Here is a 26,218-nt window from a genome sequence, read left to right on the forward strand (position 1 = left end):
TTGTAAATTTGGGAATGAGTTGAATAATGATTGACTTTATGAATATTTTTCATACTAAAAATAAAAATTCATTAGAATTTATCATAACTACATTTGTGAAAAAAATAATTCATACAGCTTTAATGAAACTAATCTATTAATTTAGATATGGACTTAAAAATAGTTAAGATAAATCTAAAAATATATAAAATTACTATGTAAATAGTATAAGAAAGACTCAAAATTTGCATGAAATAATTACAAAATAGAATAGGAGAGGTACAAATATACTTAAGAATTAAGTAAGATATTATTATTCATGAAATAGTTCTAATAAAAGCTTTTATAACAACTATTTAAATTGTATAAAAATATAACAAATACTTATGGTTAATTCAATACTTTGAATCCAAACATTATGAAAATATTTAAACAGCTCTATCAGTACAATCGAAGAATAAATATTTAATATTATTATTCTATTAAATATCTGGAATCTCTCGTCTCAGACTTTTTTTAATATTCAAAATTTTCTTCTCATCAATTTGATTGTCTTGTTGAACTAAGTTCCTTAAAATGTTCAATTTTGAATTTAAAAAATTCATCTTAGAATTCAGAAAATCTTTAACCTTATGTTTTTCTTTTAAACTTGGATCTTTTAAACAGTCATTGAGTATACACCAAGGCTTCTCTTCTTCAGCGAAAGTCACAAGATCAAAATTTACATCAATAGAACTATCCAAAAGTTCTGGTTTTAAAAGAACTTCCAATGTTGTTTCATTATCTTCAACTAATTTTGAACTGAATGTCGTTTGTTTGTTACAAATGACGTTTATAGTTATATAACTTCCCGGTGGTAGATGATTTTCAAAGCATACTTTTAAAAAAATAAAATGACCACTACGATCAACATTTATTTTTGGCACACAAGGAATTTTTTGTTTGTGAGTAAAAATATTTATTCTATGTAACTTCTCTTTTTCTAATAGTAATTTTTGATTCAATTTATCCAACTCTTTTGCACTTTCACAAATATTTTCTACGATAAGTTCAGAACCGGTCAACATTTCTGTTTTAATCTCATAAAAATCTTCATGTGCTCGAGAAACATCGTGTGATTTTATTGAATTAAAAGTTACTTCTTCTAATTGGAATAAAGAGTTCAGAACAATAGTTTTGTTTTTATAATTTTTGCAGCGAATTATTTTATTCCTTTTCCAGCTAACTTTATGTAGACCATCCCAATTGATATTTTGGTGAGCAAAATAAATTTTTTGTTTATCAGAATAAATAATCCAGATAGTATCTTCAGAATCATCTAAAAATCCAGTGCATAAACAATCTACTTCAACATTGAAATAAATTTTCTTGAAAAATAATTGATCATCTTTAGTGCTGACAAAGATGACATGCTTTGGTCCAGTTATCAGAAGTAATCCAAGAATAAAGTTATTTTTTTTAATTGGTATAATATCAGTTATATTGTATAAGCCTTCATACATAATTTGAATAGTTTCATGAAATAACGTGTACAATGATTTTCTACTTGAAATCAGGCAAATAGAATCTTGTTTAGGGAATAGAATATTTTTTAATTTTTCATGGGTTGTTTTTGAGGTTAGAAGTAAAAAATTCAACGTATCATATTCATTTTGTTCATCTAATGATAATTTTGGAAGAACTAATAATTCTTGAATTTTCCTTTCACGTTTATTTTCAATAAATAAAGAATTATCTTTTAATATCAAAACCTCAAAATATTCAGTCCCAATACCAAACCCAGATACACTTAATAAAGCAAACTCATGAGTTTTTGTAAATTTATAAATTCCAAATGGTTTACAAACGAGAAAAATTCGCCCCAAGTAGCTATGTATACTTTTAATTAACTTAGGAGCAACAATAGGCAATACTTGAACATTTGAACCATTTATGTTGTATGAGAATAAAGCAATTTTATCGTCTTGCCACAGAAAACACATTTCTTCACCATAAAAGTCAAGTATTTCGAAATTGGTTGGCTCAAAATCATCTGATAATGATTTGATTTGCATTATAATTCACTATATATGATATATAAAATACAATTGTAGCGATTAAAAAATGATTAAAATAACGTAACAGCTTTCAACTGTTTGTTGACGGAATGAAGTACCGAAAGTCAATCTTTATTTACAGAGGGCAGTTAAGTACATTTTCGCGCTATAATTTGAAGAAGAAAATTTTTTTACTAAGAATCACAAACCTTATTATGAATCAAATTTCTCAAAAACTTTTGAAAATGGAATAATCTGATTAAAAAAACAACTAATAATATACAATAAAAAAGTAATAAACTGGCTAAAAATTATTCACATTTCTATTTCAAGATTACATTTCAATGATAAATGTCAATCTTATTTTCCGTTTAAAATAAAAAACGCAACATAATTCAAATTATTTGATATTGCTGATGTTCACAAAGACAAATAGAAAAAAATGTAAATGAAAATAATATGGCTTACCGTTCAACGTTGATGGATTCCAGGAATACAGTGTTTGCTTTGTTTCTATGCTTCTTTTGTATTCATAGTTATGCTCACTCCAATTATCGGTTGTAGTTACTCCAATTATTAATTACATTGTTATATTATCTAAATAACGTTTATTACACTAATCACAATACTTTCTAATTAATAATTATAATAACAATTGAACTATTGTACCATTAATTTCACTATCCTATCATTTACTTCGCGATACACCATTAATTACGCTGCAACATTTTTCATAACACTATTACATTATTATTTGAAGATTCACTCAATCAATAATACTATTACATGACTTAGATACAGTGCTAATTATTCAAACTAAGAATATTTATTAATTGCACACATAAGACGACTGAAATACTGATTCTTTAAAAACCGAAGCGCGACTGAAGTAGGTTGCAATAAACATGATGTGTAAACAGTCTGATCCCCACTTCACAATTGTTCCCCCACTTTTTCATGTTTTCTACTCATATTTTTAAACTAAAAAAAAAATTGATTTTATCAAATCATATGTTGGTTAAAATAAAATTAAAATTAAAATAATGAATAATAATTGCTTATAAATACACCTATTGTTGATGATTCTTAAATTGAATTTCTTGGAATTCAACACTAACGCAGTCAATATGACCGTCAGTTAATATTTTCATTGTTACGTGCTTGTCCATATTGATAATTTTGATTTCTTTTAGTCTTTAGTTGTTTTACGGCTAAATATGAATTTAGCCGCGTTTATATCAAGTAATGTTTTTAAACTGTATGAAGTTAACATATAAATAAATTTTGTAGTATTTCTGTTTCAAAACGATAATGACCTTAAAAAGATTTGTCGTTATGATTTAGCACTTTGCAAATAAAATAGTGCTATAAATTTGCGGTTTTTATTAAAAGAGTAGATTTTATCATCTATATCAAGAGTCGTGTGTATTTAAAAGAAAAATTTTCATTTTCTATTTGCTATAATGAAACCACAAACACAACCATCAAGTGTATTGCATGATTTACCACCTTCTTATTTGTCTATTGATCAACAAAATGCTGTACCAGATCAGTCTAATGTTCATATTCCTCTGGCTGCCGGAGGACCCCCATTGCTTCCACCTTTAGTGAGAGGTCAACAAATACAAAGTGTAGGCTCAAATATTGTTCCTAAATGTTTAATTACATTTCAGAATAAACAATTAATACGTATTTCATGTTCATTTTAGGGTCCTTATACAATAACAGTAACCAATAGCATGGTATTAGATAGAGAACGACAAAATCAAGAAATTTATCGTTTTTGGCTAGCACAACAGAGACGGAATCTAGGAGGAGCTCCAGAAGATGAATATTTTGCAGAATTTAAAAATAATAATGTCCGACGACGATTTATTCGAAGGGTTTTCTTAGTTCTATTTGCACAGCTCACATTCACTGTGCTTTATGTGGCATTTTTTATGTTTTAGTAATTATTTAATATCTAAATTATTAACTGAATATATTTCTCTACCATTAAACTTATTTCCAGATTACTAAAAATAAAGATTTCTTTTAGCCCTCCAGCACAAGCGTTCATTGATAAATATTGGTATTTGTGGGTCATTGCAATGTGAGTATTAATTTATGTAACTATTTTTATCGTTTAAACATTAATCTTATGGTTTATGTTCTTAGGACTCTTTTTATATGCTCATATTGCAGCATTTCGATCACAGATTGTGGAAGAACTCAATCAAGATGGGGTGGAACATGCCTAGTTCTTTTGGTTGATAATCATTATTTATTATCTAGTGGAGTATTAGATTAATAATTAAATTTGTTTTTTAAGACTTTAGCAGAATCTCATATAGCTGCTTATATTTCGATTCGTTTCGAAGTTGAAGTGGTTTTAATTACCTTAGCAATGACTGCGACTATTATACTGATCATTGCCTTTTCAGCAACTATTTGTAAGGTAATCTCGATTTTATGAACTATTCAAATGAAAATGAATTTGAACTACAAACACTTTTTTTCTAAAATTCAGTTCGACTTCACTATGTGGACTGGACTATTGAGTATTATAGGACTAGGAGTTATGATAACATTAATTATTTTAGTAATCGTATTGATTTACACCGAGATCAGCATCCTCATGGTCATCTTCGGAGCTTTAGGAGCTTTAATTTTTTCTCTGGTAAATTAGCTATTATAATAACGCATCATAATTTAATTTGATGAGCTTATTATTTTTAATTCTAATTTACAGTATCTATATTTTGACATTCAAACAATTATGGGTGGTCGAAAAATTCAGTTATCTCCAGATGAAATTATTTTTGCAACAACTCAGCTTTATGTCGATATTATTGGACTTTATAGATATCTACTCATTGTTATTGGAGGTTCTACAAGAACTTAAACTCTCAGTAATGCTTATGTTATACAATTCATTGATAAGCCCATCTTATCATTGATGGATATAATATGATGAAATAAGAAAAGATAAAAAACTGACTATTCATGTTTTTTTTTAATTTAAAATAAGTATTTTTCTATTAAAAGAAATATTATTTGAAAAAATCTCCAGCAAGGTTACTAATAAAGAAAAAACTTGTTTAGAACCTTTTTTCTCTCTCTTTTATTTAAATATTACATTTGTATTAATCACTATTATCGTTTTCACTGACAATTTCTCAGTATATGTCTGTGAGTAATTTTCATGCTCCGATTTAAAGATTTATTATCTGAAATAAAATAACTAAACTGAACTGATTTTGGATTTTTTTAAATCATCACAATGTTTATAATGGTAAAAACTTTTTATTTAACCATTTAAAACGTACAATTTTCATGAACAATGAGTTATTTTTAACAGATCGACAACATAACCTTCAAGCAGTTAGCAGTGGGATCGAAAATAGTGATGAAAAGTTTTTCTTTTCGATCATTTTCACTACTGAACCGATTAGGTACGTAGTAAATATCTGACATCTCATAATTCTAATAATATTCTACTTGTTGATTAAATGATTATTTAAGCGTGTCCGGTTGTTAATACATTTTTATTATTATTTTAGAAATTAGAAAATTAGGGAAAAAGAACTATACCACTGCAATGGATGAAAATGATGTGATTTTTAAAGAGGTAAAAAATTCTATTTTCTTTTATTAGGATTGAAAAATTTTCACTTATGTTAATGTTTAGGTTGGCGATAAGGGTATGATTATATTAAACCGACCAAAACAATTAAATGCTTTAAATTTATCAATGACCAAAAAAATATATCCAGTCCTCGAACAGTGGGAGTCTTCTAAAAAAGCTGTAGTAATAAAGGGAGCCGGAGAAAAAGCATTCTGTGCTGGAGGTGATGTCAAATGTATAACTGTTGCCTTAAATGAACCTGGTGGTGAAAAAAAAGGTTACGATTTTTTCAGAGCTGAGTATACGTTAGTAAAAATAATTTACTATCATTCTTTAATTAGAATCAATCAAAAAAAATAAAGAAATATACCTATTTTTTCTTGAAGATTAAATCACCTTATTGGAACATTTAAGAAGCCTTATGTAGCTCTCATCAGTGGAATCACAATGGGCGGCGGTGTTGGATTGTCTGTTCATGGTAAATATCGTGTAGCAACAGAGAATACATTATTTGCAATGCCTGAAACAGCTATTGGGCTTTTCCCTGATGTTGGAGGAAGTTATTTTCTTCCAAGACTTCGAGGAAAACTTGGATATTTTCTAGGTCTTACAGGACATCGACTTAAAGGTAATAATATTTTGTAAATTATGAGAATTTCTTTTAAAAGAAAAAAATTTTTCATTCAAATTCGTTGATAGGTGAAGATGTTAAACTAGCTGGAATAGCAACTCATTTTGTGCCATCAACGAAACTTGAAGCTTTGACTGAAGCATTACTTGCTCCTGGAGATGAGGAAGTTGGCAAGATAATAAACAAATTTGAAAATCCAAGCAGTAGAGAATTTAGTTTAGAAAAACATTTAAAACAAATTGATCACTGTTTCTCTGCCAATACTGTTGAAGGGATAATTGACAATTTAAAAAAAGACGATAGTGAGTGGGCCAAAGAAGTTCTTACTAATTTAGCAAAAATGTCTCCAACTGCATTAAAAATAACAAAAAAAGCCCTTGACATAGGGAAAAATTTAAGCTTAGCTGAATGTCTAAAAATGGATTATAGACTAGCATGTGCAGCCTGTGATAAAAAAAGTGATTTCTATGAAGGTGTTCGTGCATTATTGGTTGATAAAGACCAAAATCCAAAGTGGAATCCAAAAACACTTGAAGAAGTTACAGATGAATATATTTCTAGTAAATTTAAACCTTCTGGTCAAGAATTAGAGTTATAAATAACGAATTTTTTATAAAAAAATTTATGTAGCCATCAAAAACTATAATTTAGAAACTAACAATTTCCTTAAGTAATTTCTGTAAATTTTCATATTTATATCTTATAAAACAAATTGATTTTACAAAAAACGTATTTTTATAATTTTATTTTACAAAATGATGGATAAATTAAACGAATCTCAATTTTATAATAATCATAATGCATTAGTATTTGTTTCTTTATTAATTCATACCTGATTATAAAAACCATAATCATGATATTAAAAAAAAAACCAAAGCTATTAATTATTTGAATAATTTTATTAAACAAAAGTTATATAAGTTAATCATTAACTCAATAGTAAAAAGCATATTATTCTCATATAAACATTACTGAAAAAAAATGATTGAATATCCAGATGCCGTAAAAAATCTATTTGTTCGTATAAGCATTACAACCAAAATACTGCCGTCATCCATAAATTCAATTTTTAATTTCCAACCTTTGAGCCACTAATTATCAACACACACATCATCACGTATATGTTATCTTGTCTAGTTATCAATAGCCATCATTACTATTACCAACATATCAGGATTATTAATTTAAAAAAAAATTTTAAAAAAGTATAAAAATCACATAAATACGTCTATAAAATGTACGTGTTATTGCGGATCTAAAGACAAGGAAATTTCAAAGTAAAAATTATTATTATTGCTAATCATTATGTATTATATGCATAACAGCAATACATGATTGCTAATTGTGCATAAACATGCATGTATGACAGCAGCATTCAAGCTTAAGAGACTTTATACATTTATAGATAATGAAGGGTTAAAAGAATAAGCTTAAATAAACAAATTAGAATATACTAATCTAACTATATTTTTTAAAATCAATTATCTAATTAATTGTTATTTTATTTTTTTTTTAAATACTAGAATTAGAAAAAATACCATTGAGACCTCATTCTCAAATAATAATTTTATTCATGAGTTTATTTATCAAAATGTGTTTATCATTATCGATATTTGTATTTTACGTAATTATTTCATTCGTTTCTATTTCATTTTCACCATATGTTCTGTTTAGTAATTGCATAATCATGTCACATAACTGAGCGAATTTTCTCCTAAGATTCATTTAAAACTAATTAGCAAAAAATAGTTTAATGAGAGTAGTACCCGAATACTTCATCACACATTTCTGTTAATTAAAATTAACTACTCAGCTGCATATCTTTGATATGACTCGATGGATGGAAAGACAAAAAAAATCACTAATGAGGAGTATCCGAATTGTCATTGTCTTTATGTTGATGTACTTTGTTTTTGAATCAATTTGTTTGCTTCATTTAATTCATTTCCTTGGTAATACAAATGATAAATGTTAATTATGAAATAAATATATTCAGTCGATATATTGGGCAAGCCAACGGAAACCTTCACCGTAGCCTTGTCTTTTGAGGACTGAGCACATAAATAACTCGAGTGGACGGCCGGGAATTTCACTACGAGGAATCTTACCCTAAAACAAAATTTTTATTTAATTATTTTTCAATCGCTTTTTATCTTATTAATAAGACATAAAATCTCAATTACTTTTCCAGTTGTTTGACCATAAAGGTTACAGAAATTCCTGAGTTCAACTTCAGACGCCGCACCAGGTTTATCTATTTTATTGCCTAAAACGAGAACAGGACACGAGCTTAACTGTTCATCTGTCAATAATGCATCAAGCTCAGCCCGTGATTCTGGAAGTCGTGACCTATCACTGGCGTCCACTAAAAATACAATTGCGTCTACAGCTGGGAAATAATCTTTCCAGACTCGACGCGCTTGTGTATGACCACCGAGATCAAACGTTGTGAATCGAATATTTCCAATCGATAATTCTTCCGAAGCTAAAATAACAAAAATTCCATTAACAACAATCTTACATCAACTAATATTTTATATAAGCAACTGTATATTACTTGGATGCAACGTGGGTACATGTTGGGCTAATCGATCATCTTTGAGCATGTGAAGAAGCGTTGTTTTTCCTGCATTATCTAATCCAAGAAATAATAACTTCCCTCTTTTTTTCCATAATCCTGAAATTTATAAAACGAATTTATTTATAAAAATTAGAATTAAAATTCTTTAGTGAAAAAAAATGACAAACTTATTATGTTTACAAGGTTTATGCAAACAAAAGTCATGAATGAATATTTCAAAAGTCTAAAGTGAACAATACAATTAGTCGAATATTATTCATTAGTTCAAAATACGAAATGTTTAAAAGCTAGAGTTCAATTAAATCATTTATAAGTTAAAAATGTTAGCATATAGATAAGCAAAAATTGATTGAAGATTATTTAATGATAAAAATATGTAGAAATAAAATAAAAATCTCTCATCTTCGTCAATGACCTTTTTATTAAGACTTTGTCCTCGTTTTCAAAGCTATAACTGTTCTTAAATCGGTGTATTATACACCATATCAAGTAGCTGAGTAGCTATAATATGATTAATAATGCTGATATTATTTCATATTCTATTGTTATACAATAATCAACTATAAGTACGTCACATCAGTTGTTTTTTTTTTATTATGTTATTGTTGAATCATATAATTGTCTAAAAAATATAGAAACAAATTTCTCATTTAAATCTAGTAAAAGATCAATTATTTTTCTTATCGATAAATTTTCGGTTGGTTTTCATTGAATTAAAATCTACATAATTTAAATACTTTATTGAGGTAACCTGGAATTTTGTTTATCTTTTGATAAAACGAAATTGTATGAACAATTTAATATAAATAAAAAATCATATGTCGTACAATCAAAAGAACAAGGAAGTGTATGAAAAAAATGTATTTGCAGAAATGATAAAAAGTTATGTTAAATATGAACATTTATTATGAATGAATAATTATTAATTAAACTGAAGAGTATGTTGATTCACTCACCTAAGAAACCAAGTACTCCAGTAAACCAATCTAATATGAACATTTTAATGATCTAAGTAAACTAGTAGTTAGTGTTGATTTGATGCCTTTCTTGTAATGACTCTGCAACAAAAATACGTCAAGTCATGTATAACTACACCACTATCAAACAAATCTGATGTGTGTCCAATAACCTTTAATAAATTCAAGAATCGCAATAATTTCACAAACAATAAATGATTATGTATGAGAAAGATTGTAATGTCACAAATGAGAAAAAATGAAAATATAATGAAAAGTACTCTATTTTAACAGTATAAAAACAACCAGATGTTTATAACAATTACGTAGATAAATAATATAAGAACGCAATAGTATAACCAGAAAAAGCTTTTGTGTTGCTCTAAAAATAAATATCACAGTCTAGAGTTTATTAAAGGATAAAAAAATCCGTTATGCTTGCTACGAGGGCGCAATTCAAGTTCATGTTGGTTAATTTTTGACATTACTATCACAGTTTTTAACTTACCTTATAGATACAATAATGCTTATGAATGAAATTAATGAATAAGAAGACTTAAAAAAGAAGTAAAAAAGAATTACTAATTAAATTTTACTGAGATTTTGATTATATTTTTATTAAAAGTTCACTAAGACACGGGATGATATTGGGTTAATTGCTAGTAAGAAGTCAGAGAGAACTTACATTATTGTTGGCAGCTGGCACAAGTGACGTATTTTCCGGTCGTTTTTGGCAACTTTCACCAGAGGGCATCGATGTACTACCTGTTTTTAATTTAGCGGGAATATTTTAAACAATTCAAAATAGACAAACTTGGGTACATATGAAAATTGTATCTTTTCCATCATGTGGAAATAATATTGAACGTCAATAATCGATAATTTAATATAGAATTACTCAATTTATTATCATCAATTACAAAACACATAACTCAAACAAAAATGATTACAAATATCAAGTTTCAATTTCAATTTTTCAATTAACATTATCGAGAAAACATACAAAATATTTAATAATCATCAGTAAAATTGTGTATCAGTTTTTTTAAATGATTTATAAATTTTTCTTCAAATATTTTACTACAAATAAAGTACGATAAAATTATATCACTGAAATATAAAGCAATTTTTTAAACATAAGTAGTACGTAATCGAACAATCACTGGAAGCGTTTATTTAACTTAGCAATATTATAGTTTTTTATTGGACAAGCTATCGCTTTTATTTAATGTTCATTTTTCTAACAATAATTATAATACCTCAGTTAAGTAATCAAGAATAATTACAGTTCATAACTTTTTATGAATTATTATGAATATTAATCATATAAAAAATTTATTTTCTTATTAGTAATAAAAATACGTATTGTTAACATTTGTGTGGTATATTATGAAAACATTTGTAACAAAAATTGATTTAATTGAACAAGAAATAGTACAAATAAATGTTATTAACAGTAAAAAATCAAAAATGTGCGTAAACTTGCAATGAAAAAATATATAAATTCTTTGTGCTTTACAAAGTCTGTGTGGTAACAAAAAGATAACTGATTGATAGTACGGACTAGTAAAATTATTTGTAGGTGCATAATTTGATTATTTCCCTATGTCAATAATTCTCATTTTTTCGAAGCTTCAAAACCATTACTTTTTTTACGCAGTTTGTTTATTTTAAGTATTTTTCTCTTGACATTAATTTACAAGCTTATTTAAGCACATAAAACTGTGCATAGATAATTTAAAAGTTTAGTACTGTTGAATACTAATATTGTACTAAGAAAGCGTTTTATAGTCATCCTATAACTTTCTCTCTATGTTTATTATGTTTCTCTTTATATGTTATTATTTTTTTGTTTACGTATAATTTGAAAATGTCAATATTTGTTGTTATTTCATCAATATTGCGATGTATATAGATAGGAATTTTTTGTGAATATTATGGTATTCGATTTTAGATCTCCAGTAAAAAAAATATAGATTTAATGATTAACCAATAAAAAATTAAAAAAGTAATTGAAATTTTCCAAATCCAAACCTTACTTTTTTAAGAATGATTCACTCACTTAATTTTTAAATTTAGTAAATATCAAAAAAATTGTTTTTGAAGGAATATTATAAAGAGATCTACTATTATCCAAGAAAAGTTAATTTCTATTTAAGCTTTATACTTTGTGTTGACTTAGTAATGATTGGATAGTATTAAAAACATGTTGTCTAACAACAGGTTCTGAAATAAGCACAACTTTTATATGATCTGTGGTTCCAAATAATCCTCCAAGTTTTTTCTTTCTACTAGAATCCTTGACTCTAATTTCTACTCCTCTATCAACAATATGAGCTGGATGAATAATTTCCTGCCAAGTATATCCCCAATCAACTTTCCATCCTCCAAAAAGATCACTATGTTCGATATATGCAATCCTTTTATCTGTCATTAACAATACATCCTTTCCAATGAAAACATGGTAACAATACACGTCTGTTTTAGCATATTTTCCTTTTTCTAAGTCTTGTAAAATTTTATTTCCTTCAGCTTCTGCATGAAGATAAGGTCTCACTAAACTATCAGGTTGAAGAAATCGTGGAGGTCGAACTCTTTTAACTTCTTCACTCATTTCTGTTACTCTTCTAACAGCTCCGAACGATCCACTGGCAAAATCAATCGCTCCAGCAGTTGGTCTTGTTACTAATCCAACAACTCCTTTACCAAAACCTTTAAAGAACCCTTCAACACCTTCTTCTTTAGCTCCGGAATAAGGTTTCATGACAACACCAGTTACACCATCAACAAATCCCATAACAAGACCCTTTCCAGACCGTGCTAAACCTTCCTGAATATTTGCAGGTTGCTTATTCAGTTGTTCGCGTCGTTTTCGTTGATAATCTTCATCGAAAGTCAATGCTGCTAAACCTTTTCCCATAGCTCCAGTAATTTTAGATACAGCTCCGGCCATACCTCCCACTGTATGTCCCAGCATACTTCGTACTCCAAGCAATAACCCTTCAGCAAATTCTCCAGGACCTTGAATGGCACCTTGGAAAGGTTCATAAAATAAATCTTCGATACCTTTCATCGTTCCTACAACTAATCCGTAAGGATTACCAATGACATCAAGACCAAGAACTAGTACATAAAGCTGTTTAATAGCTTGACCAACATAATGACTTGTTGCTTCGGATATAAGTTGATTGTGCGTCATGAAAATATAATCTCTTTCAAAGTAAGCTAATTTAAACACTATATCGTTGATATCAGTTAATGTAACACCAATCCCTTGTAGAAGAACATTTAAAACTTGTGGAACTGCTGATGGTCCTCCTCCACTGCCTGTCATCGAAAAACTTATGTGAATTTTCAGCGGAGAAAAATGTAAAAGATCAAAGAAATTTTTCTGCTCAGCTGTAGTAATCAAATTAACATGATATATTAATGGTTCATCTACTAGCTTCATGTCAGTCAAGAAGAGTTTACTTTCTTCAGCGTCACTCACTTCATTAGCTTCAAAAAAGGCCATCAAAGCATTAATAAAACCGATATCCACTTTTATATGGAATTCTTGAACCAAAACCTTAAAGTATCTAAATTGTTGGACACTACTGTGCTCTAATAGTCTCTTGACTATACTCATTTCTGCGAATGGTTTCACCACCGAGCTTTGAGCTACACTTTTAGGAGGTGGTACAGGAGCAAGAATGACCGGAAATACACAATCAGACAATTGATTATCAATTTGAAGTCGATTAATTTTGGCATGAAGTTGTACTTGATGCACCGAAGTTTTATATTGAAGCCAAAGTCCAGTCTGGAAAGTTCTTCGCATATATCTTCGATGTGGTCGTAACATTTCCATATTTTGAAAGTCAACTAAAAGCTTCTGGTCCAACATGATTCGATATGGTGGATCATTACCAACTTGAGCTTCTTTGATGTATCGTTGATATCCATCTTCAATTAGTGCAACTTCCCGATCTACTAAAGGTTTCCAGCGACTTCCAATAGTTTTTCGAGTTTCCCAAATAATTCCAGAGCTGGCAATGCATAGGTATAATAATTCTGCTTGATTTATATTATTAACTAATGATAATCCAATTCCGTGAATATTTAAGGTTATTTCTTGATCAATTACTTCTAAGTCTCCTACTAGCTGACAATCTTCAGCAATTTTTAAGCTATTTGTAAACAATAAAACTCGTTGAACTCCATCAAGAAATGATACATAGTAGACTTCTTCATCAGTTTCTGGAAGACAAAAAGCTCCCAAATGATCTTTTCTCAAATCATTGTCAATCTCTTTCTTATTATTATCTTCCCAAATTAATTTTTTCGGCCCTGATGGATTCTCCCATGTATAAAACATTCGATTAAATGATTGTAATGACCGAACATTCATTGATCCTTTTTCCCACAGATCGATCGTCTGTGACGTATGATTTATAATTAAAGCTGGAGCATTTCCTGGAGAATATGCTGAAAGAGATACGTAAACACCTCCTTCATTGATTTGAATATCAACATTGATCCCACCATATTTATTGTCTAATTTTAACAGAGTTGTATGAACCTCAGTGAAGATGAAAGGCGCTGTTTTTTCAGGATAGCCTGATACTCGTGCGATCAGCATTTTACGTTCCTGAGTAGATTCTGGCCAAAAAGCTTTACATTCTCCCGGAGGAATTTTAGCTATTGGACTAGCTGGTCTGTTTGCCTCTTGACATTCAATTAAAAAGTCTGCATTGTTTATTAATACAAAATATGGAGTAAAAGTGATTTGTTTTGTCAAAGAGTTGTAAGTTAACTGATTATGTACGCCGAGTCGATAATCAATTCCATTATATCGACAAACAACTACTCCTTTACTTCCTGCGACATCAATTGGGAATTTTTCTGACCAATCACCATCTTCAATTCTTACCATAGCTTTTTTCTTTCCAAAGAAGGCCTTCGACCGGAAGGAAAATAGAATTGGTCCCTTGTACGTCTCTGGATGATAAATAACATTGAGGTGATCTTCGGAGCTCTGAAATTTGGAACATGAAATAATTAAAATTTATTCAATTCAAATCGTTGAAAGGCTTTGAATGTATGTTAGAATTGAAAAGAGAACTATTCCAATTCCACAAGTTAATTTTCCAAAACATGCGATATTTTTGAGAAATAAAAAAAGAAGCTTGTCATTAAATTATTTTATTAAAAAAAGCCAACACCAATCACCCAGAATAACGAGATTCCTGTATGAAAAATAGCAGAGTTAATGAAATTGCCAAATTAAATTAAACTAAATCACCACTTTTCTTCTTTTTCTCCGGCCCATTGCGCCCCGACTTCCACGCATTGGAAAACATGCAAGTTTCTGTAATAAAGTGTTGAAAAATGCAAAAATAAAAATTAAAATATAAAGAGCATTTTTTTATGAAGCCTATTTAAAATATTAAATAATTGTATAAATTATTTTATTTATATAGTGAATGAGTGTAATGACAAGGATAATCTACCTTGATTGGACTTGGCTCTTTTCCACCTTTACTCGATTTCTGGAAAATAATTCAAACGCGGATAAATTCAGGACTGAAGATTAATCATACTCTTGTTTGCGTTTTCATCACCTTCAAATACACTTCCATTAAATTAAAGCTAATCGCAGATTGGTGATAACTGAATTTTTTATTTATATTCGATACATTAATAAAATTCTCATCGACCATAAAAAAGATGATGAAAAGGCATCAAAATATAGAAATATTATGGATATTTTTCATAACAAATTTTATCATGCATATTATTTTAATTCATAAGTGAATATTGAATTAATATTTGGTTTCAAGAAAAATAGCGAATAACAAATGTAAATTGGAAATATTTACAATATCTTCTGTAAAAAGATTATAAATTATCTTACTCAATATTTATTAAATGATTGAACGCAGTTCTGCTTTCCCTGTTCTCAAAAAAAAAAGTTAATAAAAAGTAATTTTTCAAATTGCCAATTTAGTTAATCAGAAAATTATCTATTATAATTATTAAAAGCCAGAAATAAAAGAAGTAAAGAGTTTCAAGCAGAATTTAAAAGTAAACAAATAACCAAAAACAAAGAAAACAAAGACAAGTACACGATGCAATTTACTATCAGAAAATAATAATGCAATTGATTAATCATTTTTCACCAACATTATCCCATTAATTAATTTTCAAATATTTTGTTTCTTATACTCACTCGATATGATAACATTAATCCTGTTTTATTTAACATCCAAAATGGACAGTAAAGTGCCATGATAACGGATCCATGAAAGAAGGAGCAATGCATTCCTAAATCCATGACAACTTTTTGTGCGCTATCGAAGGATTCAAATGACCATACTGAAAATTCTGGAGGATTAGCCACTATTTCGCCTTTACATGACCAGTCTTTCTCTAAATATTGTGGTAACTGTTGATCGGTAAAAAAAATTGATTAGTGTGATAATGAATTAATGGTGACAATAACTATAATTATTAATTAATGAAATCTACCTTTATGATGATATTCGAATGAGTAGAATCAATTGTAGGCATTTGTAATGTAGTACTAGCTTTAACCAATTTTTCTTCAACCGTTCCAGGAAGAATTATTATAATGTCAATAGGTAGAAAATTTTTTAAGTAAACAGATGGGTATAAATGTATATTGTAAATTGTGCTGGAAATTGTATGTCTCATTGTATTTTCGAAGTAAACCTGTTCTATTTCTCCAACAGCCTGTAAAATTAATAAATTTTGTCATATTTTCATTTGATTTATGTTATTATTAAAGTACATTTTAAAATAATTAATTAAAAAATGTGAAATTCATTCTCAATTATCGAACTTATTTCTTCAATATATTCACTAAGAAACTAATTCTACAAGTATATAAACCAAAATTAATAATTAGATTCAGTTTCAATGCATTTTTATTTAATAATGCAAATAACTTGATTAAATTTTAACGCTGATTCATCACAATAAATTCATGCAAACACTGTGTTCATAAAAAAAATTTTAACAATTATAGCTTTTGAATTTTTGCATAAAAAAAATTTCTCAAATCCTAACATTAAACTTAAATAATACCTGGATTGGAGCATCAAAATATTTTGGTGATTCTGATTTCAGGTAATTCAACATTTTTTTATTATCATTAGTAAGAAAATTGAATAATTTCGTTCGCCAATCAATAGAGTTCAACAATAAACCGAAATTATTGTTATTATATATTAAACAACCAACCGCAATCATGGCGAAAATAATCTAAAATCGCGTGCAGTATTCATATTTTTATACTGTCAATATTAAAAAAGTAAAAAAATTATAAAAATATATATTTTTTAATATACCTGAATGTAAAATGGTTCTTTTGGCTCTTTGGCTCGTGATTCACATTTAAGAAGTTTTGTCATGCTGACTGTTTTTTGCAGATCCTTCCAAATGAATGGCTCTACTGATACCATATATCCATTAACACTGAAAAAGAGCCAATAAATATTTGTTGGTGTATAAACAGCATCTAAAGGTAAATTAAGTTTTTCATCAGGTCCAACTTCTCCAACACATTCGACTTCATTTCCAGTCTTTGTCATGTAATAAACCGAAATAGGTTCCATAAAATGATTATGAACTTGAAGAACACTCCTTAAAGTTACGATAGTGCTTCCATTTTCTACCACAACATCTGAGATTATTCCCCATTCTTCCGAGCCATCTTTTCGATATTTGAGAGAGAAAAATCTTTTGTCAGCTCTCAAAACTGGAATTTCTAATTTATTTTGTATTCCTCGAAACATCACAACAAATTTATAATCACTTTCTTCTTTCACAGTAACATTTTTTAATTGTTCTAAAATATTAATGCTCGTTTTATCAGTCGTTGTAGCCAGTTGAATCGAAGCTCCGGTATCCAAAATCACCTCTGAGTATGCTTCAGATCCTAAGCCTGTCTGAACTGGTTCCATATTTTTCCCCAAAACTTGAAAATTACTAGACTCTAGATCTAGCACTATCATTAGGCCTGTCTCATTCTTCAAGACGTAAGGAGCTAATTTTTTGCTAGTTTTATCAGTCATTTCCATTGCACTAGAAAAGGCATTGCCTAACTGTTGCAAAACCTCTAAACAAGTCTTTGTTACGGTGATTTCTAAATTATCTGATGATTCTACATCTATTGACATTCTTGCAGATTGATGAAAATCGTCAGGTTCACTTTCTAAACTAGGAGAAATAGCACTAGCACCTCTAGAATCTGGAGCTAAATCATGAAATTGAACTTTAGTCTTTAATTCCCAAGGACTTGAGTGCCTCTCATTATTTTTCATTACTTCAATAGGTTCTATTAAAGGTTCCCACAAAGCTAAACGGCTATTGTAATAAGCTATAATTAAAGACATTGTAGCATCAATGCTCATAGTTTTAGTGCTCCAATCGATTACATTGCTTTGAAAGCCCATATGGAGCATTAACATTGGAAGAGTTTTATTTCCAATACCAGCTTCTAAAGTTAATAATATCGTTGGTGCTGAAACTATTGCTAGTTCTGGTTTGTATGCCAAAACTTCAGCATCAGTGTAAACAAAATCTTCAAGAGCTTCAGTAGCTACTTCTGTTTTAAGGAACCAGTAATTGTTTTCTTCGTAAGGCGTAATTAACCATAAACCTTCATGAGTTGGATCTGATTTGACAATTTCTCCCTCTTCAAGCTCTTTTGATGTTACTCCACGGAGTACTCGATTAAGAATTTCTATAGTACCAGGAGATACTGAAATGTGAATTTCTGTACAGCAAACATCAACATGTAGACCTTTATTTTCAGGCGTAGAGCCAGCAATACTAAGACTGCAGGGTTTCAAGACTTGATAAATACTTTCAGCTCGTTTTTCAGGATTATGAACGCCTGTTAAAATGGAAAAATCTTTAACAGATCCATTTATTACTTGATGTTCTCCAATCATTCTTAATTTCATTATTAACTCAGTATTTAATATAATACAATTACTGTTGATATCATCTAAATCTTCTAAAAGAATGATATCCGGTTTTTCTACATGTAAATTTACTGTTATCATCGTTTGTTTGGGTGGAGGTGCAGTTTTTCTTCTCGGAATGTCATTATTTCCTTTTTGAGGCATTGTTGGAGATACAGATGATTGTGAAGGTTCTATGGCAAAGAAGTCTTTTATTTTCATTAAATAATCTACTGACACAATTATACTAAATGAGAATACTCGAACATCAATAAAAGTATCATTTGAACCCTGACGAATTGTTACATCTAACATGCTACGAGTTTTTTCTTTTTGTTGAATTTCACTAGAAAGATTTTCTAATGATGGTACTGGCGATATTCGCTGCATGATTCGTACAAGATGGCCTTGACGAGATTGACGAGTATCATCTAGTGTACAATTCATGAGTAGAATAGATGTAGCGAGTAATCCATCAGCAAAAACTGTTCCTTTCAAAGCTAAATAAGTTAATCCAAATTTAGCTAAACCATTTTCTGGTAAATGCAATGGTGACGATTGGCTTTTCAATAACTTAGATCCACCAACAAAAAGATGAATTACAAAGCTGTCCATTATAAACTCAAATTTAATTGAAGTTCTTGTTGTTTTTGGTGTTGGACTTTTTTCATCTTCTCTGATAACTTCAATCTCATGCTTGACAGAAATTCTTTGGCTGTCAATAGATTTTTGTCGTTCTGTGCGCACTGCTGGCATTGTTACTTGAGGATCTTCTATAGCTTCACCTAAATTTTCTTCAAGTACTTTTAAAATCATCGCATAGTCTTCTTTACTCATCAAAACTTCAATCTGTTGTAATCTTCCTGACATTTCAATATCTGGAATTGCAGTATACCATGCAGTCGACAAATTTCTTTTTATGATTAAAGCAAAGCTGACAGGTTGAAGAATCAAAACTTCATTTTCATGAGTAAAATTTTCCATATTTAACCGAACTCTTGACATTTTTAGATTTTGTAATTCCACTCTCATTTCATCAACGATTGGAGAATCATCAGAATCATTGATAGTAAGTCTCTTTAAATTATTAAAAACAGTTAAATTACCCATGTCAAGCATTAAGCAATGCTCACTTTTGGAATTCAATGGAACATAAATAACGGGAGCTTTAAGATTAATCGAAAGCTCAATTCTAGCTGCTGATTCTTGAACATCTTTGATATTTGTTTTGGCAACTTCAGCTGCTGCTGCAGATGCTTCAGCGATCGCTTGTTGAGCAGCTTGGAAATTATTAAGGAAATTCATAACACCGCTAACAAATAGGTTTAGAAAAACAATTCTATGACAGCCCATATTGATTTTAATAGACATATTAAGTTTGTTTATCTCACTGGGGTCAATATTGTAAATGACAGCTTGCACTTGGAGAGATTCAGAACTCTCAACAGATACGATATTTTTATAAGTCGATGACGGATTTAAATCCATGACATTGATTGATGCCAAAGTAATATTAGCTTGTGAATAGGATACTTTCATAATATATCCAGCAGTGATTCCTCTGATAAAAAAAGCACTAATGTCTCTGGATTCACTACTCATCTTTAAACTAATAGTGTCAACTTTAGCTTTAATTTTCAAATCTATGCACTCGACTACTGATTTTTTTTGTCGTTCAGTCTTATTTTTCGTCTTTTGAATTTGGTCCTTGATAAAAGTAGAAGTATCTTCTTGAATAGTCGTTAATTGTGAGAATTTTGTACTAGTTTGTCCAATTCTTGGTTGATCGAGTGATTGTCGAGGAGTCATTTTATCTTGAACTTCATTAGAAAATTTCAAAATGTTGATTAGAGCTTCTTGATGTAGTAATACATCTAAAGTTGTAAATTCAAGATTCAGTAGTTTCATAACTGATCCATGCCGAGTAGTAAACTCTGGAGAATGTTTATTGACACTCACAAATTGAACTACAATCAAATAAACTTGATGACCTGAAGCCATTGGAGTATTTATCATGAAAATTTCTGTATCATTGTGGTATTGAGTTACTTTAACTCCTCCTAATCTCAATAGTATTTCTTGTTCATAACTTTTATTGGTCATTTCTGCTTCTAGTTGAAGTAATTGAATTGTTAAAAATGGTGCCACTATTTCTTCAGTCTGTCTAAATATTGTTAAATGAAATTCTTCCATCACAAATTTGGCTTCTAAATCAGTTGTTTGTTTAATGGCAATACTATCATTAGAGTCAGCCGATTCAGTAGAAGATTTAGCTTTTAATCCTTTGACATAATTTAGCGATAGCTGAGACATTGATTTTGCTAATGGCATTGGAGCAAGAGCAGCCTCATCTTCTTCTGGAAATGGAATACTCTGAACAATAGCTAGAGCTTGGAGTAGCCGGGCATCTGGAATATTCAATGATAATGATGGTAATGTTCCAATAACACGCATTTTAGGAAGAACTGGATCATCAGTAACAAGACATTTGTGGAATTGAATTTCTAGAGTTGTTGGTTGGAGAATTGTCATTGGATTGCCACTGATTGATAATCCATTCTTCCAATTTTCATCCTTAAAAGCTACTAAAGCTTGGAAATTTACAATTTTTAATTCAAATTTATCATAACTATGTTGTCTTAGATGGGTCATAATGTCTTCTTCACTTTTTCCCATGCTCACCATCTGTCTAACTGATGTAGACGCTAGTTCACTTGATGGTTTTTCTAAAGAACGGACTGTTAAGCTACCTAAATTAATAACAATTACTGATTCTGATCCAGTGTAAAATCCAGTTCGAGGAACAACCAGTTGAGAAGCTTCAAGATGAACTTGAATATCCAACTGAGAATGTTTTTCAATAGCATACTCTAACCCTAGGGCTGACATTTCTTTCAAACCTTCCAATCTTTCAGCTGCTGCAGCTGAAATTTGATTTAAAGCAGATTGATTTTGGATTTTAAAAAGCTTCACTAATTCTATCACTGTTTGAGCATCGTAAATAAAACAAACAGATTGAGATTTTACAATGATTCGATCCCCACAGCTTTTGTCCAAAGGATTTTTTTCATAGCTAACAGAAAATAGAACATCATTCCGCTCTTTACTGTCAGTTTTAATTAAAAAAGGAATTTGTTCTTGTTGCTTAACACCAAGAGCTTTCATTTCATTAACTGAAGCTGCAACATAAATGGCATTAGCTGCTGGTCGAGATTTAAAGCAAGATCTAACACCATTAAATTGAATATCTAAAACATCTGGGCATTCTTTTTCAGTATCACAAATAATCACTTGTAATCCATGAAGATAAAAAGTCATATCTATCATTTCATATGTTTCTGGATAATGGGCCGGAGCAGAGTTTTCTTGATAATCGATAGCACGATACAGTTTTTCTTTTTCTGCTGGCGTCATTGCTTCTTCGAATTTTTTCATTATCGCAGCAGCTGAATTTAATTCTTCTGTTTCCTCAACATGAGATGATCCCCATAAGAATCCAAACCATCCTTGTTTTGCCTTAAGACTTTTTTCTTTTTCTGCTAATCGCTCTACTTCCATTTCAATTTGCTGTCTAATGATAACCAAATTAAAGAGATCTAAATTTTTCTCACAGTGTGTTAATCGTTCTTCGATAGACGGTGTCACTTTTTTTGTAGTTAATTTAGATTGATAAACCTGAGCATATTCGCGGCAAAGGTCTCGATGTCCTTTCATGTGACTCCAATCCCAATTTCTCTTTAATCTTCGTACTTCCTCTTCTAAAATGCATGTATAAGCAAATTTCCACCACTCCTTATAATGACCACGGTACGATGAAATATCTGGTCTATATTTTCGATAAGGTGCTGCTTTAGTTGCTTGATCTAAACCTTCTCCAAGTTGTAGAAGAGTTTGGTACTGGCGCTTAGTTAATCCAATTCGTAATTTTTGCATTTCCAAATCCAACCAAACTTTCGGAATTGCGTAATTACTTCCATCAGTTTCAGGTTTGGGATTTAATTTTAATTTTGCTTTGACATTTATTGGACCCAAGAGATATTGATGATTTATCGGAACAAAATCTGTTGTTGCAATAGTTCGAGAAAATAATGATATATAATTAGCGGATGGTTGAGTACTAAATTGCATCAAATTTGGATTTAAATAAATAGCAAATCCATCCATAGTAAGAAGTTTAAAAATTTGAGGAATAGCATACATATCTTTAAGATTTGCCGTTGGTAACCAAGACATATCACAGCTCTCTAAAGCTAATCGGTTTAATGAGAATCCTATTGAGAATGGATGCTCTTTGAATGTAATATGATCTTCATATCTAACATGAATACGATTAATTTCAACATGAATATTTTTGATCATCCTTGCTATTAACTTTTCTACCATTGATTCATCTAATTTTTCTGTTAATTTTGCATCTGCCAATTGTTTATTTTTTTCTATTCGTGCTAGTTCAGCACGTTTAGCATCTAATTGTAATTTTTCTTCTTTTTCAGCATCGTATTTTACTTGGCTAGTCGGTACGACTAACAGAAATAAATCTTCGACAATAGCATCAATTTGACCATTCCACATATCTTTGAAAGGAATTTTTAATACAAGTTTACCTTTAAAAAAATATTTTATTAGTAGATAATAATAATGTTTTTTTTTAAAAGATATCGAACAAAGACAAATATATTATTTTACGTACCTAGTCGACCATATTCTAATTTTATTGGTAAATTAAGAACATCTAAGGCCCCTTCTTTAATTAATAAATCATTAAGAACTACATCACCTAAAAGAACATTATCATTGTGAATAAAAAGAAAAAAATAGTGCATGATCATCAAATTAGAGTATTAATAATGTTCTATTTTAATACTATGAAGGTGTAATGACAAATTGACAGTAATTCTTGATTGTATGATAGTTTGTTTTCCTTGTACTCTAAAAATAGAGTAATGATGACATCATGATAATAAATATTACATATGACTTAAGAGGATTGCATAAACGTTGTACTTATAAACAGATGGGTATCCAAATTTTTTAATTTATTAATCATCATCAACTGATGAAAAAATTTATGAAATGATGAATAGAAAAAGGGTTAATGTCAACTAATTACCTCCCCATAAGCTGAGTTTTAATTGTTTATAATCCAAATTTTCGATGTATTCTCCAAGGATTTTGTTGAGAAGCTCAGTAACAATTGATTCGAACACCATTTTTAATCGATTTTTTGTTTAAAAATAAGATTTCAAAAAGTGAATATATAAGCTGAAATAGTGACTATAAACATCACCGATTAAAAATAAATAATTGGAGTTTTATTTTTTTCAACGTGGTTGATGATCGTATCATAACCTCAAAGTTATCTGTAACACACCACTACTGCAAGCTTTGGTATACAATCAACTGAGACAAAATGATTCGTAATTTCATGACTCCGTTGCCAAGCGATACACCAATTTATAACATATGTTATTGTTTAAGTGAGCTTTAACTTTTAAAGTCCTTGATTTTTATACGAAAGTCATCTTAGTAATGTCGATAAGTTTTGACAGTCAAACTATTAACTACCGCAAGGCCGACTGCATTACAAACATCAATTGACATTTTATACTTGAATTGACATAAAAGTTATTTATTGAATTAAACTAATTTCTCGCCAGATAATTTTATTGACCTTCGATTAAAATGTGAACTTATTTAAACTAAACAAAAAATGATACAACTTTCCCATAGCTTTATTACCGATTTAACTAGAACGTTATAAGTAGAACAACTGCGTAATATTTTTTTTAATTAAATTAATATTGATTTATCATTTAAAATAATTAAATTTTTTACTAATTTACCCCAAAGGTAATTAAAAAATATATATACAAAGATTATTAACAGTTAACATTATTTTGTATAATTTAATAATGATTACAATCGGAGAAAAATTTTAATCAATGTTTTAAATTATTTCCAAAACCATTCTAAATTGGAAAAATTAAAATTCATAAATTTTTCATTATAAGTAAAATTATTTGTTATTTTTCGAAGATATACCTTACGATTACCTAGTTCTTGTAATTTTCTGTAATTATCTGCAAGGATATCTTCTCCATTAGAGAGTAGTCGAAATTTATTCATCTGTCGAAATGATATCGGTATAGGATTCGAAAATATAAACCATGTCACAACTTCACTGCAAGGAGGAGTAGTCAATGATCCCTTGTAAATGTAATAAGTATCAATGATCTTTGGTAATATTGAATTTAGTGTTATGGAAATATTCATTTTTACTGCGGTATTTTTCCACTGAACTGACTGTAAATTTCTTAAAATTGGATTCAAATTGTCATTATCATCATCTTGGAGCTGTAAAAAATGCGAATTATTTGATAGAAAAATTTAAAATTCTACAAAAAAATTACTTGGAAAAATGCAGCCAGTACTACTAATCCATCTTTATGTTGTTGAGCATTTTTTATATTCGTATAAAGTGTGTTTCTATGAATTATATGCATTTCCATAGGATATCGAACACCATTAATAACATGTTCGGAGCCACGATTATTTTTCATCCCCCAATGGAAATGTAAACCTTCTAATTCATATCGATGGCTATCATTTAACGTAGCACCGAAAATATGAGGAAGTGGTTTATCCATGGGTTTGGAATCAACACTTAAAGATACTTAAAAGAAAAATAATCTTATTTATGTATTTGATACTTAATAATTAAATAGAGTTTTTCTCCACCTGAATAACCATTATTAATCATTGATAATCGCGGTAAAATATTGTGATATCCATTCATCTCCAAAGCAGGTAGAGGTAAGACAATAACTTTGGATGTTGAAATAGCAACTGGAGATTGCATTTTGCCACCACATTGTTTGAACTCTTTGGGCCATAAATGTTGCTCTATAACAAAATTTATCATACAAATAGAAACTTTCATATTTAAATTAATTTTTTTTTAAACTCACGGTGTTTTTTATATCCAAATAAATTAGCTGAAGATTTCACTATAATATGATAAAAAAATAATAAACCAATCTGCTGAATTGATTCATAATAATAAATCAATGAAAGTGAAAATTTTAAGAATACTAACATAGAAATAATATAATAAAGAAACAAATTAGATACTTTTTAAACATTTTTCAATAAGTTCCAACTGTTAATAAATTTCCTATTTATTTTTGATCCACATGACAGCACGAGACTCAAGTCAAGTGTCTCTTTTATAGTTTCAAACCTACAAAAATTGTATTTTCACACAAGTGTTAATTACTGAATAAAGAAGACAGGTATTTGCATAAAAATGGTTCATGGTACAGTGTTACATGTTGATATCATTAATTAATATCAGTAATATGATAAACTCCAAAATTTGTAACATAAATTTTTTATTATATTTAAAAAATTGCTTTTATTTCAATCTAGACAGAAATATAGAAAAAAGCATTAATAT

General features: G+C 29.2%; 6 protein-coding genes across 10 annotated transcripts; 2 read left to right on the forward strand and 4 right to left on the reverse strand.

Annotated features, from left to right (window-relative positions):
* Positions 1–421: 421 nt before the first annotated feature.
* Positions 422–2,117, reverse strand: LOC118066026 (uncharacterized). Its single transcript, XM_035081739.1, has one exon. The coding sequence runs from the start codon at positions 2,031–2,033 to the stop codon at positions 462–464; it is 1,572 nt and encodes a 523-aa protein (XP_034937630.1). The 5' UTR covers positions 2,034–2,117; the 3' UTR covers positions 422–461.
* Positions 2,118–3,337: 1,220 nt separating this feature from the next.
* LOC118066022 (protein lifeguard 3-like) lies at positions 3,338–4,981 on the forward strand. The gene is made up of 7 exons (XM_035081727.1): positions 3,338–3,646; positions 3,725–3,963; positions 4,054–4,107; positions 4,173–4,263; positions 4,327–4,452; positions 4,525–4,674; positions 4,747–4,981. The coding sequence occupies exons 1-7, from the start codon at positions 3,479–3,481 to the stop codon at positions 4,897–4,899; spliced, it is 981 nt and encodes a 326-aa protein (XP_034937618.1). The 5' UTR covers positions 3,338–3,478; the 3' UTR covers positions 4,900–4,981.
* Positions 4,982–5,148: 167 nt separating this feature from the next.
* Positions 5,149–7,020, forward strand: Hibch (3-hydroxyisobutyryl-CoA hydrolase). Its single transcript, XM_035081726.1, has 6 exons — positions 5,149–5,289; positions 5,356–5,449; positions 5,558–5,625; positions 5,686–5,927; positions 6,009–6,250; positions 6,322–7,020. The coding sequence occupies exons 1-6, from the start codon at positions 5,278–5,280 to the stop codon at positions 6,849–6,851; spliced, it is 1,188 nt and encodes a 395-aa protein (XP_034937617.1). The 5' UTR covers positions 5,149–5,277; the 3' UTR covers positions 6,852–7,020.
* A 781-nt stretch (positions 7,021–7,801) lies between these two features.
* Sar1 (Secretion-associated Ras-related 1) lies at positions 7,802–10,521 on the reverse strand. 3 transcript variants are annotated; one of them, XM_035081729.1, is made up of 5 exons: positions 10,476–10,521; positions 9,791–9,892; positions 8,811–8,930; positions 8,437–8,738; positions 7,802–8,362 (listed from the first exon to the last, which is right to left on the reverse strand). In XM_035081729.1, exons 2-5 carry the CDS (start codon positions 9,831–9,833, stop codon positions 8,246–8,248), a joined length of 582 nt encoding a protein of 193 aa, XP_034937620.1. In that variant the 5' UTR covers positions 9,834–9,892; positions 10,476–10,521; the 3' UTR covers positions 7,802–8,245. The 3 variants fall into 3 exon arrangements, with proteins under 3 accessions (XP_034937620.1, XP_034937619.1, XP_034937621.1); XM_035081728.1 differs by lacking the exon at positions 10,476–10,521 and adding an exon at positions 10,299–10,465; XM_035081730.1 differs by lacking the exon at positions 10,476–10,521 and adding an exon at positions 9,964–10,088.
* Positions 10,522–10,835: 314 nt separating this feature from the next.
* Vps13 (vacuolar protein sorting 13C) lies at positions 10,836–24,555 on the reverse strand. 3 transcript variants are annotated; one of them, XM_035081901.1, is made up of 8 exons: positions 23,873–24,555; positions 23,453–23,539; positions 17,143–23,366; positions 16,301–16,525; positions 16,002–16,217; positions 15,283–15,321; positions 15,075–15,140; positions 10,836–14,807 (listed from the first exon to the last, which is right to left on the reverse strand). In XM_035081901.1, the coding sequence occupies exons 1-8, from the start codon at positions 23,970–23,972 to the stop codon at positions 11,952–11,954; spliced, it is 9,813 nt and encodes a 3,270-aa protein (XP_034937792.1). In that variant the 5' UTR covers positions 23,973–24,555; the 3' UTR covers positions 10,836–11,951. The 3 variants fall into 3 exon arrangements, with proteins under 3 accessions (XP_034937792.1, XP_034937793.1, XP_034937794.1); XM_035081902.1 differs by lacking the exon at positions 15,075–15,140; XM_035081903.1 differs by lacking the exons at positions 15,075–15,140; positions 15,283–15,321.
* A 159-nt stretch (positions 24,556–24,714) lies between these two features.
* LOC118066031 (carbonic anhydrase 2-like) lies at positions 24,715–26,086 on the reverse strand. Its single transcript, XM_035081745.1, has 5 exons — positions 25,859–26,086; positions 25,731–25,769; positions 25,501–25,665; positions 25,173–25,435; positions 24,715–25,116 (listed from the first exon to the last, which is right to left on the reverse strand). The coding sequence occupies exons 1-5, from the start codon at positions 25,902–25,904 to the stop codon at positions 24,715–24,717; spliced, it is 915 nt and encodes a 304-aa protein (XP_034937636.1). The 5' UTR covers positions 25,905–26,086.
* Positions 26,087–26,218: the final 132 nt, after the last annotated feature.

This window comes from Chelonus insularis, unplaced genomic scaffold, assembly GCF_013357705.1.
Source record: "Chelonus insularis isolate UGA/USDA-ARS -01 unplaced genomic scaffold, ASM1335770v1 contig_326_pilon, whole genome shotgun sequence".
Classification (NCBI taxonomy): Eukaryota; Metazoa; Arthropoda; class Insecta; order Hymenoptera; family Braconidae; genus Chelonus; species Chelonus insularis.